Consider the following 12366-nt stretch of genomic DNA (forward strand, 5'->3'; position numbering starts at 1 on the left):
CCTGCCCTCTGATTTCTAACGTACTCTTTATGAACTCCTATGAGCCAGTCAGTCAGAGCCTTCCTTTCTTATGGAGGAGAAGAAAGATGGGATCAGTTTTATTGAACCTCTGAGCTTTCATGATGGTCTCTTCTACTCTGGGCTTCTTGCTGGGGTCCTGACTCTAAGAGTTTTCATGAGTGACAGTTCCATGCCGACTGTCAGGGGGCAATGGGCACAGGATAAAAGAGTTGATAATCTCTTTAGGTATCTCCATAGTATTCCCCTTCCTCACTCTGTATGGCTGTCATCGAGGTGGAAAATTTCCCCACAGCCTTCCTGACAGAGAGCTGAAAATCTCAGATGTTGAAATCCCTACCTGGTAGACAGTTCCAGTATCCCATGGGCTTCCCTTGCCCTTGTCATTAAGGTCCTTCTGGGGGCAGTAGACAGCTTGAATGTAACCATGGCTACGCATCTGGATGTGGCTCTCCTGTGTCCTCCCCCTGCCACTAATAAGCAGCATTCAAGGGTGGAAGCTGAAGGGTTTATTGTCTACACTTGTGCTGCTCTGGGACTGAGAAGTTGGAGTTGAGGCAGGACCCTACACACAGGGTTGTAGGTCCCATTGAGGTTGAAGGAAGAAGGCACCAGGTAGGCTCTCTCCTCATGGATGCAGGGTCTGATGTAGCTGTAGCTGTTATACCTGGGTGTCTTTAGGAGCCATGGAAGAAGTCAAAGGGTCGGAGCACGAAGCCTGCAGAGTTCTCAGATGTGGTCAAGTTGACCTTAGAATCGGCTATGTTGTGGAAGCCCACTGTAACCCAGGCCACCAAGTCCTATTGGAAAGACAAAGGTTTCAGTGAACAGGGCAGTGAGGAGTGCTGGCCACCCGAGGTTTCTCCAGCTTGGGCTGTGTTTACGTGTGCCTGCCCACACTCTGAGATGTCCTCAGTCCCACTGAATAAAGCACACCCATCTTCCATGACCCCTGAACTCGTGTACCAGCCAGTAAGCACACCTCCTGGGACCAGTGACAGGTCTAGGGAGTGGTCGGTGACAGGTCTCAGGTGGGCAGAGGGTACTGGGGCATTACCTTATTTTCAATGTTCGTATTGTTCCGGATGAAGTTCTTGAAGGCTACCGGGGGATTCCAGGGGTTATATTGGTTGTAGATGCTGCTACTGCACCTCTCAGAATCCCGGTATTTGGTCACAGCCAACGGGTACCTACAGGTTGAGAAGAAGGTATCTCTGGGCACTGGGGTTGCATCTGGTCTCTTCCCAGGGAGCATCCCCAGTGTCAGGGATGGAGAATGTGGTCCTTCTCCGTAATGAGTGTTTATACCCTAGAGGGCTGGAAAATTGCCCATTGCCATCTCAGGGCCAGGATCTCTGCAAGCACTTCCTGGAACTAGCTCTTGTAGACCAGGCTGGCCTCGAACTCACAGAGATCCTCCTGCCTCTGCCTCCCGGGTCCTGGGATTAAAGGCGTGCACCACCACCACCACCTGGCAAGCACTTGCACACTTTCCTTGAGTGTACAAGCGTGCACATTCAGATGCAAACACAGATAGGAGCCTTTCAGGACAGACGGCCCAGACAGAACCTACAATCATTGTGGGCAGCCCATGGCCATGTTCCCCAAACTCACTAGATTTTCTCACCTGGCCCAAGAGAGACCTGGTTTCTTCTGCCAGCCTGGCAGCTCTACTTGATGGACTTTGGAGTAGATCTGCAGGTCGTAGCTGTTCCTGTGGCCATGATGGCTCCTACGGAGGTTGCTGAAGAGCAGGTAATTGGGAAGTGGTTTTCCGAAGAGGAAGGCTGCCTGATGCCCCCTGGAGTAATTAGTTTGCTTTAAGGTGTCTCGGGTTACAAGGTGTCTCAGGCCTTTGGTGATGTTTTTCCTGATGATCTGCAGTGACTGGAAGCTGTTCTTGAAGCCTGGAGGCCAGAGGGGAGAAACGGTGAGAACGGGTTGTTGAAAGAGACACTGCCTCCCTCTACTCTAGGGTCTCCACCTAGACAATATCCACAGACAATTGCCAGAAAGAAACTATGCTAGGGGCAGGCCCTGGGCTAGCAGTATGGGCTACCAGACCAAGCAAAACAGAAACCAGAGGAGCTAGAGGACGGCTCGTGGTCATTTCTGGCAACTGGCAGTTCCATTGTGGGCCCACCCTTCTCTGGAGAGCTTGCTCCAGCCTGTCTGCTGTGATTTTAGCTATGTAGAACAGGAGGCCCATGCGTGTTTCTGAGGCTTGAGGACCGTGTGTGTACTCCTGACCAGAGGGCCCTGTGGAAATGAGCGCGTGGAAGTCACCTATCTGGTTCTTGTAGCCTTGTTCCATTAGGGGATATGAGTCAAACATCACGTCTCTGCCATTCTTCTAGGGTGACATTGATAAGAAACAAACTGAGCACCCCCAGACAGTACTAGAACCCATCTCATAGAGCTAGGCAGGGACTTCACTAAACCTCCATGGAACTCCCCCTCTCCTCCCCTATGCACCATTCCACTCAGCCCCGATAAGAACAGATCCACACTCGGCAATCAGGGTAACCCTAGGGTACCATTCACTGCTACCAGTGTCCAGGAATGTGTATTTCTCTTTGAATGGAAGGTGGTTGAAGCAGTCTCCTGATATTATGCCAAAAAGCCTTAGCCCAACCTATAGAGTGAAGTTATATGTGGGTAGTATTTGAGTGTTTGAGTTGGTGTGGTCCCAGGTCCTACCTGCTACATCCAGGTCAATGCGGTAATGTACAAGGTGAGTGTGGATGTTGCTGAATCGGTGGGTGTGTGGTTGAGAGAAGTAGTTCATTTCCTCGGGCTGGTAGAAGGTAGATTGGACCAAGCCAGAGGCTTCCATCTGTGTTTCCATTGCCCCATCAGGGTAGAAAATGAAGTCCCAAGTATAATCATAGTGGTGGACTGTTGAGGTTGTCCGCAGCACCAGCCTGCGTTCCTTCATCCTGGCACTGGATTCGGAGTTAAAGTCGGAGTCAAAGTGACGTGTAATTGGTATTCCGGCTGGTATCTCAAAGAGACAGAGAGCTTGCGGATAGGAGACCGGCTTGTCAGTGTCATAGTGGTGGATGACTTCCAAGAAGGTCGCTGTGTCTGGACAATCAATGCCCTGGACTAACTGGTGAGTGACTCTGTCTGGGCCCCAGCCCATATCCATGTACTTGGGCTGAATGCCTGCAAGTATATGTCCTCCCAACTGTGCCACAGCCTCTTGTACACTGACTTCATATGCAATGCGCACACCCCGGAAGTGCACATTCAGGATCTGCATGCCAGAAGAGGGTCGTAGACGGAAGGAGAAGACCCAGTCTCTGTAGTACACTGTGTTGTTCTCTATGTTATAGGGAGGAAGGTGTTGCTCAGCCACGTTGATGGGGGAGAATCGGGGCTGCTCTGTGTCCTTGGCCAGTGGCTCCACAATGACCACAGTAGCCACTTCTCCATTCTTATATTTCTGAGCCAGTTCCTCTGGACTGTTGTAGAGCTTACCGTTATACCAGACCTGCTCCACTCTCCAGTTCTGGACATCTGTACTCCTGTGATTCAGAAGGATCTGCAGGCCTGTGGGCTTCAGAAAGTGGCCTGCCATATAGCGTTGCAAGATAAACCAGCTACTGCGCTGGCCAGGTTTTATGCCCTGGGGGGCCACATATGTGAAAGTCAGACAACCCTGATCACAGTCCTTTAGCGAGTAGTTTGTGATGTCAATGAAGAATTCATCCAGGGGCTCAGTGGCCTTCTTCAGGGTCTGGTGGATAAGGCGGTACTCTGCTTTGGAGATAGGTCTGGATGCCCAGGATGGATGGTGCTCGGGTAAGGGAGCTATTTCTCGCATGTAGATGGGCAATGGCAAGGGTCCAACAGCAAACTCAGTGACATTAGGGTGCTTCTGGGCACCGAAGAAGATGACCACACGGGCTTCCCTCACAGGACTCCTTTTTCCTCTGTCCAGATAATCCAGCACATCCTTCTTTCTGGGCAGTAGCATTTCTATGAGGTACACCGAGTTCTTGGCCAAAGTGGGAATTTCAGACGGCTGCAGCTCCAGCTCCTTCCTGTCCATCAGAAACTTGTGCACCATCTTCATCTCAAAAGGGGTCAGGTCCATGAAGACCTGGGGCTTGCCCTTCAAGCTCCACCTGGGGCGTTCTGCCATGGCCACCTGTAGCAGCCAGATGGCAGCCACCCAGGCTAGTGCCAGGTTCCTTTGTGCTATCTTCATGGCTCTGGAAGACAGCATAGGAGGGCAGATTTAAATATCTCCTGCTCCAAGCTTGCACCCCACAGTGCCTGACCCTTCAGTCTCGTCCTTTCCTACTGACCCGACTTCTTCCCTCTCCCCAGCTGCACTCAGCTGAAGTCTCTGGGACGCGGCTCACAGATCTCAGCGCTGTGCAGGTCCAGGTGTGTGCATCTTCCTCCCTCCTCTGAAAATCTCTTATAGTCTTCCTTATCTTGAGAAACTCCTCTGTTTTCCATTCTCGGTGTTATCTCAGTGGGGGAACATTCATCAGCTGTGAGGACCGTGAGTCACGGCAGCACAGGGTTTAGCCCTCATGGGCTACAAGGCGCTCGTGTCTCCTGGGGCAGAGAGCTGTACTGACAGCAAAATTACCTTTCTGATGTAATAAACTACCCTTTTGAGAGAGATATTTTAAAATTTAGTGTAGATGTTCAAATTCAGGCCCTGGGCTCAAGCTGTTTGGGTTCAAGTCCTGAGAAGGCACAACACTGAGGACTATCCGTGGCCTCTCTGGGCCCCCATTGTCTCACTGGGAAATAGAAATGACAGCAGCATGCGGGTCCCTAAGGCTGTGGAGCCAAGCACACTGAGGCTGACAGTAATGTAAAAATGTTTAGGACAAATCCCAGGCTTCCAGGAATACAGGAATTACTGGTTTTGCTTCTCTTTCAGGTGAACCCCGATGGGGACTAGACAGCCAGCTCTGTGGTTAAGAACACTGGCTGCTCATTCAGAAAACCCATGTTTGATTCCTAGGACCTATATGGTCAGCTCACAACTATCTGTAACCCCAGATCCAGGGGATCCAATACTCTTCTGGCCTCTGTGGTCACCAAGCATGCGTGTGGTGCACAAACACATATGTAGACAAATATACTCACAGACATAAAATAACAATTACACAATTTTAAAGTGAACTCCAATGATACAGTTTGAAACTGGAGTTTCTGGGCAGTTACTGTCTAGACCAAGCCTGGGTGCGAAAGAAGGCTGGGGAAGAGTCCTATCCTGCCCACCTCCTCCAGCATCCCTGCATGGTACTCAAGTCAGGGTCTTCCTTCTGTAAGTTTTTGGGAGCACCCTGTCAGCCCATCTCAGATAGTGAATCAGGATGCCCCTCTCCCTTTCCATTTGGTGGAAAGCACGGTTGTATTTTCCACCTTCTAATTCTCTGTCCAAATTGCAGCAAACAACACTCTGTACTCATGGAAGTTGGGTTTGCTTGCAGCCCTGGAAGAACTGGATGGCTGTTGCTCTGTCCTGGCCTATACCTGGCAGTGGAGCTGTCTGACAGGCCTTTCTGTATAGAGTCACAGGCAGACCTCTTCCCTTGCACATGTGCTAGAAGTTGTCACTGTCACAAGCTCTGAGTTCTCCAGATCCTAACCTGATGCTAATGCTGCGGGTCCCTGGAGGAAGCCCTTTCCAGGTAGCATTTCATGGCAGATGATCTGCCTTGCACCTGCCACAGTCACCAGAAGGCTTCATGTGACTGTGGAGTGCACTCAAATGTCCCATTGACTTTCCAGCTGCGCTCTTTATAGGTGACAACTGCTGAGTGACAGGGATACTCCCATTACCACCTCGAAACCAATATGTGTGCCTTTGAGAAGTCTTCTGTCACTTGCTCTGGGTTTTCACACTTGCTGGTCTCCTGCTCTAAGGCATGTCTTTTTGGCCACACCCTTCCATGCCAGACATACATAGACCTTCTGCTCCTAGTCAAATGGTAAAACTGAGCCCCACCTGCATGCTCAGTGGGATCAGACAGCCTGGTGGCAGAGAAGAAAGTGAGGGGATGCTTTTAGGTCACACACACAGGCACACACACACACCCCTCTGCAGGAGATGCTTGCGCAGATACTTGCCCTCTTATTTCTAGCCCATTTAGCTCCCCTAGAATGCTTGTCTAAACCAATCAGAGCTTTCCTTGTGGAGGAAGAATCCTTGGATTAGTTTTGTTGAACCTCTGGACTTGGCTGCCTCTCAGCTCTCGTGACCGCTTCTTCTGCTCCTGGTTCTTTGTTGGGCATCCTGGATTTAAGGGTTGCCAAGAGCGACAGCTCTGCTTGGCCTAGGAGTCATAGTGTTGGAACCCATGGAATGGGTTCCTCATCTGTTTGCTTTTCTATTTTTTTCTGTCTGCAGGCCTGGGGTAGGAAATTCCACACACACCTTGTTAACCTCCCTTTTTCTTTTTGTTAGTTTGTTGAGAACATCTACAGTGAGTTTTGACTGTGCTCACCCCTTCCCCACTACCCCCAGATCCATATCCTCTTTCCTACCCACCCAGATTTGTGTCCTCTGTCTGTCTTTCCCCATAAAGTCCAATCTCATGGTGACTGCCCACTACTGTGTGGGGTGACCCACCAGTGGCGATACTCTTTAAAAGAAATTGACTCTCTCGTTCCCAGATGTGATCAGTTGCCAATAGCTCCTCAGTTAGGGGTAGGACTTGAGGCCACTGCCACCCCAGTGCTGGGATTTGGTTTGGCTTGAGATTTCCTGGACCCTTTGTACACTGTAACGATCACTGTGAGTTCCTGTGTGCAGCTGACTCATTGTGTCTGGAAGGCATTGTTTCCCTCATTCGCTGCCTCTGGCTCTTACCCTATTGCCCTCCTGCTCTGCAATGATCTCTTAGCCTTGAGGGGAGGAGATTCAGTCTTACGCCACAGGATGCAACCTAGACCCGGTACCCTTGTTGGTGCAAGCCTGTGGCTAGATGCATCATTGGCCCTAGGGGAGAGCCTGTTGCCTTCATTTACTAAACAGACATGTATTAAACTGACTCCCAGTGACTTACTTTTATGTACACCAATTAACGTGCTCTTCAGAGAAGCTTCTGCAAATGCCGTAGACAGTGATTAAGAGACCCATGACTGACCAAGGTGCAGAGGGTAAGCCCGAGGAATGCTCCACCTGATTAGTTCGTGTTGCTCTAAACAATTTCCACAAACTTGGCCTAACCTCTCTTCAGCTCTAAAGCTTCTTTAACTTTTCTTTTGATCTTTCTTTTTTGTACGTGTGTGGGTATATATAGGTACGGTTTCGTGTGTGTGTGTGTGCATACGTATGTGTGTGCAGACGCATGTGTGAGTGCCTATATGTGTGTGGAGGTTGGAGGTGAACACCACTGTTCTTCACCTTATTGTTTTGCTGTAAAGTCTCTCACTGAACTGGGACTCACGGAGCTCTTCTACTTGGTAGATTGGTCAGGGAGCTGCAGGGATCTGGATGTCTCTACGCTCTGACTACTCCAGGGCTGGGATTACACACGTGTTCTGCTGTGGCTGATTAACCTGGGTGCTGGGGATCTGAACTCGTCCTCGTGCTTGCAGAACGAGCAGGTTCCTGCCTGAGCCATCGTCCCAGCAGCAGCTTTGGAGTTCTAGGCGTGTGCTTCTGAGGGAGCCACGAAGGAAAAGTCTGCTTCGTGTTCTTTTTAGCCTCTGGAGGCATGCACAAGCCCTTCATCTTCCATCCTTGTAAAACTGGACCTTTAGTCTCCCCGATCTTAGCAAAGAGTAGCACGTTACCCATGCTGCGGTCGTTTGCTTCTCCTAAACACACCGGTGCTGCGGGATCTTCCTACAGTCCACTGGCTGTCCTCGCTCATTCTTTCCCCATCTGACCCTGCAGTGTGGCTGTGTCCTAGGTCATGGAAATATCTTTCTTAGAGAGGGAGTGCTGTTGTCTCCAGAGTTCTGTTGTTATAGACAGAATGGCAGCGAATCAGCACACGTGTATTTTTCTGGTGTTTGAAGAGGGATCATGGGGATAAGCCTTGGATGCTAATACAATGGACACAGGGTGAAGGTATTGGAAAAGTTTTTAGATTTCGTCATAGTAACTTCCTCGCACATGCCAACGCTGTCTGAGGTAGGGTAGCTAACCTGTGGCCTCCCTGAGAAGGAACACTCCATCTTATACAGAAATTTAGCATCCCAATGGGCTTCATCTACTCTGATCATGGAAGTCTTTTTGGGGGGTGCAGTAGACAACACAAGTGGAACCTGTGGCCACCCATCTCTGGGTGTGGCACTATGCTTGCCCCAACTCTAGGAAGCTGCATACAGTGCTTGATGGTAAAGGGCTGTTATCTGTCCTTGTGGCTCTGGGGCTGTTAGGAAGTATCTGGGGTGGACTCTTCCCATAGGACTTCAGGATTCATTGTGCTGGAAAGAAGGACGCATAAGGCAGGCTCTGTCTTCAGGAATCCTGTGCCTGTCAGTTCTTGTCACTGTATATGGGATACAGGATTCCTTGTCTTTGGGGGTCATGGACAAGTTCTATGGAAAACTTGAAGGCCAGAGCAAGAAGCCCACAGAGCTTCTGGGTGTGGTCACATTGGGAATATGTTCTCACCGTCTCCCAGTCCACCAAATACTGTAGGAGAGACACAGGTGGGTAGGTCAGGGTTAACTCCTGGCCATCTGAAGGTGCTCTGACTTCCTGAGATGTCCTCATCTTTCATGGCCTTTGAATTTACCCTTCACTTAGCAACAAGTCACAATCTCAGGACCAGGGACCGGCCTGCACATAGGCCACTGAGAATGCTGAAAGTGGGCAGAGAGGACTGTACAGGTCTGGCTTGACTGTTCCCACATTATTGGAAAGTGGAGTGAGGATTGAGGAAAGAAATAGACAGGAGACAGAAGAGAGAGTTGGGAGGGCTTCCAGGGAATAATGTAACAGAAGCCCTGAGTTTATCACTCATGGTCCTTACTAACCCAATCAAAAGGAAGGACACAAGACCTCCAAAGAACAAGCAAGCTTAATTACCTCCTTACCTCTCAAAACACCAGATAACCACGCCCTAAGTCAAGCATCCTGTTGTCTGGCTTTTGAGTAGCAAGATGTCCAGTAACCACACCTTTGGTCAAACATCCTGTTGTTTGTCCTTGAGGAGCAAGAATAGTTTTGAACTCTCTGACCTTCAGCCAAGATGGAATGGATTCAAAACTGTGGATTCCTAAAGGACTGGGCTAGTGTTTCATTGTCAGTGCTCTTGTTGTTCTGAAGGAAGGCCTCAAGACCATGGGGGATCTCAGTTCCATAGTGCTGAGTCACTGCCAGGGGTGACCTGCTGGCTGGTCACTAGGTGTCTGAGCATGCGAGTGGCTATCTCTGGACAGCGGATATGCAGGTTAACTTGTGAGTGACACTGGCCAGTCTGCAGACCATGTCCATGTGTGTGATTTGCATGTCTATAGGTGTGTCCCCTCCATACACTACCACAAAGCTCTTGTAACATTGACCTCATAGGAAGCTTGCTCACCCTCAAAGTGCACGCTCAGTAGACACAGCCTGGAAGGGAACAGTAAGCAGGAGAAGCTCCAGCCTCTGTGAGCATTATGTTGCCCCCTAAGCTGTCACATGGAAAGTGGGAATGGAGAGCCACTTGGTGGTCATAGGAAAATCCCACAGGGCACGCAAGAGGAAAATGATGGTCCCCTCTCTGCTTTCAGGCAGTGGGTCCTGGAGCATCATCTTGTTCATTTATTCCTTCTTATATCTCCAAGTCGGTTCCTCTGTGTTATGTCAGAGCTGCTTCAGTCTCCAGACTTTAGACCCTTGTGATCCCAGACCAGGATCTCCAGACCTGTGAGATGCAGGAAGCCTATATAATGTTACAAGATGATAAACCAAATGCAAAACTGGCTAGATTCCAGGCCAGGGGCAGCCATGTTGGTGAAGATTAGACACAGTTAGACACGGAAGTAAGAAGCTGGAAGTGTTGAGGGAAAAGTAATTCAGGAGCTTGGTGGCCTTCTTTCATGAGTCATAGAGGAAGCCACACTCTCTGTTAGAGATGGGTCGGAAAAGGTGTGCATGGGATTCAGCTTATATGCAGCCAATCTCACAACATGTTGGCCCTGCCAGCCAGGAGCCCCGAGTCAGGTCCTGAGCATAGTCTGCCACGGCCATATATAGTGCCCTATCCAGTGACAAGTTCTTCTGCAGGAGCCCATCCTCCCTGGAAGACAGCAGAGGAAAGCACCTAAGCATGCCCCTCTCCAAGCTCTCGCATCTCAGAGTGTCTTGTTCCCAGGCATCAGGCACTGCCGAGGGCTTCCTCAGCTCGCTTCAGCTAAGACAGAGCTTGGGTCCTAGGTCTTCACCCATGCTTCCCAACCCTGCCCTGGTTCCTATGTGGGTACCCTCTGATGATCTCCTCACAACCCTCCTATAGTCTCTCTCACTTAAAACCATTGCTGTATTTTGACCTTTATTCAAGGTTATCTCAGTAGGGGAACATCTCAGTCAGGCCTGCTATGAGTCACAGCAGCCCAAGGCTTGGTCCTCCAGGGCTCCAGCTGCCTACATCCTATTGAGGAGAGGGCTATCCTGACAGCGAAACCAACTCTTGTGCAACAAAATGCTTTTTAGATGGCTGTGTTTAAAAATTAACTCTGTATGTTCACAGTGCTGACTCTGGGTTTGAGTTCTGCCTGGGCTTGATTTCCAATAAATGACAATGTCACTATGGTCATGTTGCTCGAACTCTTCACTGTCTCAACTGTGGAACCAAAATGCCAAAAATAGCCCCCCAAAACCAAACCATGACCTCCTGAGTGTCCCAAGAGAAACAACCCAACAGTAAGTACAAAGCACACCGGACAACATCAGCCTTCCAGGAAGACAGAGAGTCTTTGTTAGGCTTCTCTGTAAAGAACACCCCAATGGTAACACACGGACCTCAGCACATCACAGGTTCTGAGTACTACATATTGGCAAGACGGAGTCTAGGCTGTGAAGCAAGGAAGGGAAGAACACGGCCCTGCCCAGCCTTCTCTGGGCCCCCAAGTAAAGTACTGGAAAGTGGGGGTTAGTTTTTTGACCCGAGGGAGCACCCCTGTCAGGTCATTCCAGACCATGAGCCAGGTCAATGTCCTGCTTTCTAGGCGTTTGAGGGAAGAGGTGGTCTGAGTCTTCATCTCTTGCCTGCATGTAGGCAGGATTGCCAGGAGAGCTTGGGCACTGTCGCTCTACCCACCCTTGGACCTGGGCATGGGCTGTCTGCCAAGCCCAACTGTGCACAGAGCTCTTGGGAGATCTCAGCTCTTGCACACCTGTTGGATGCTGTCATTGTTATTGGCCTTGTTTAATCTAGAGCCCAACCTGACCGCAATGCTGCTGGGTCCCCCTGGGAAGCTCCCCTCAACTGCATCTCTTTATCAAGGACTTGTCTCGTGCCTGTCACAAGCACACTGTCAGCCATGGAAATGTAGAGGAGGTGGCTTTCCATCCTCAAACTATGTACAGAGTGGTGAGAAGGACAACAGTCTCTCCTCTCTCTCTCTCTCTCTCTCTCTCTCTCTCTCTCTCTCTCTCTGTCTCTCTCTCTCACACACACACACACACATGTACACACATACTCACATGCATGCACACATACACAGAAAAGTGTCATAGCAACTGCTTGCCCCAGGTCTTTAACTGGTCTTCCTCTGAGCTCAGGTGCATTGCTGATCTAAGAACTAGTTTTTCTTTCTTTGTAAGAGGGAGAGGATGGGGTTGGTCTAATGAATCCTTGATCTTGGCTGCTCTTGAGCTTCCATGATTGTCTCTTCTGCTTCTGGCTCCTCAGTGGTCTCAGCTCTGGAAATTTCCATGGTTTCGTGGGTGACAACTTTGTACAGTTTGGGGGTCACAGAGCTGAAGGATCAGTGTGGAGTTTGGGGGTCACGGTACTGAAAAATCAGTGTGCAGCTTGGGGGTCACAGTACTGAATGATCAGTGTGGAGTTTGGGGGTCACAAAGCTGAATGATCAGTGTGGAGTTTGGGGGTCACAGAGCTGAAGGATCAGTGTGGGGTTTGGGGGTCACAGAGCTGAAGAATCAGTGTGGAGTTTAGGGTCACAGTGCTGAAGGATCAGTGTGGAGTTGGGGGGTCACAGAGCTGAAGGATCAGTGTGGGGTTTGGGGGTCACAGAGCTGAAGAATCAGTGTGGAGTTTAGGGTCACAGTGCTGAAGGATCAGTGTGGAGTTGCCCATCTGTCTGCTTTTCTGTCTCCCTTGTCAGCAGACCTTGGCTAGGAATTTCTTTTCTTTTCTTTTTTTTTTTTAATTGAGAAAAGGAAAAAAAAGTTTCCGCCTCCTCCCA

At 49.9% G+C, this 12366-nt stretch overlaps 1 protein-coding gene across 2 annotated transcripts; it reads right to left on the reverse strand.

The window, feature by feature from the left end:
- Window positions 1-512: 512 nt before the first annotated feature.
- Window positions 513-4431, reverse strand: LOC126491168 (amiloride-sensitive amine oxidase [copper-containing]-like). 2 transcript variants are annotated; one of them, XM_050126613.1, is made up of 5 exons: window positions 4335-4431; window positions 2719-4238; window positions 1646-1925; window positions 1076-1208; window positions 513-818 (listed from the first exon to the last, which is right to left on the reverse strand). In XM_050126613.1, the coding sequence occupies exons 2-5, from the start codon at window positions 4232-4234 to the stop codon at window positions 696-698; spliced, it is 2052 nt and encodes a 683-aa protein (XP_049982570.1). In that variant the 5' UTR covers window positions 4235-4238; window positions 4335-4431; the 3' UTR covers window positions 513-695. The 2 variants fall into 2 exon arrangements, with proteins under 2 accessions (XP_049982570.1, XP_049982569.1); XM_050126612.1 differs by having other exon boundaries at window positions 2719-4425.
- Between the last annotated feature and the right edge of the window lie 7935 nt (window positions 4432-12366).

This window comes from Alexandromys fortis, unplaced genomic scaffold, assembly GCF_014885135.2.
Source record: "Alexandromys fortis isolate MF-2015 unplaced genomic scaffold, M_Fortis_MF-2015_v1.1 scaffold_245, whole genome shotgun sequence".
In the NCBI taxonomy this organism is placed as follows: domain Eukaryota; kingdom Metazoa; phylum Chordata; class Mammalia; order Rodentia; family Cricetidae; genus Alexandromys; species Alexandromys fortis.

What these genes read in the sequence shown, in the direction of transcription:
- LOC126491168 (XM_050126612.1), bottom strand. Translation starts at nt 4,252, where the DNA reads ATGCTGTCTTCCAGAGCCATGAAGATAGCACAAAGGAACCTGGCACTA. An exon ending in CATTGACCTGGATGTAGCAG is followed by an intron (nt 1,926 to 2,718) that starts GTAGGACCTGGG and finishes TCTGGCCTCCAG; the next exon opens with GCTTCAAGAACAGCTTCCAG. An exon ending in ATACGAACATTGAAAATAAG is followed by an intron (nt 819 to 1,075) that starts GTAATGCCCCAG and finishes TCTTTCCAATAG; the next exon opens with GACTTGGTGGCCTGGGTTAC.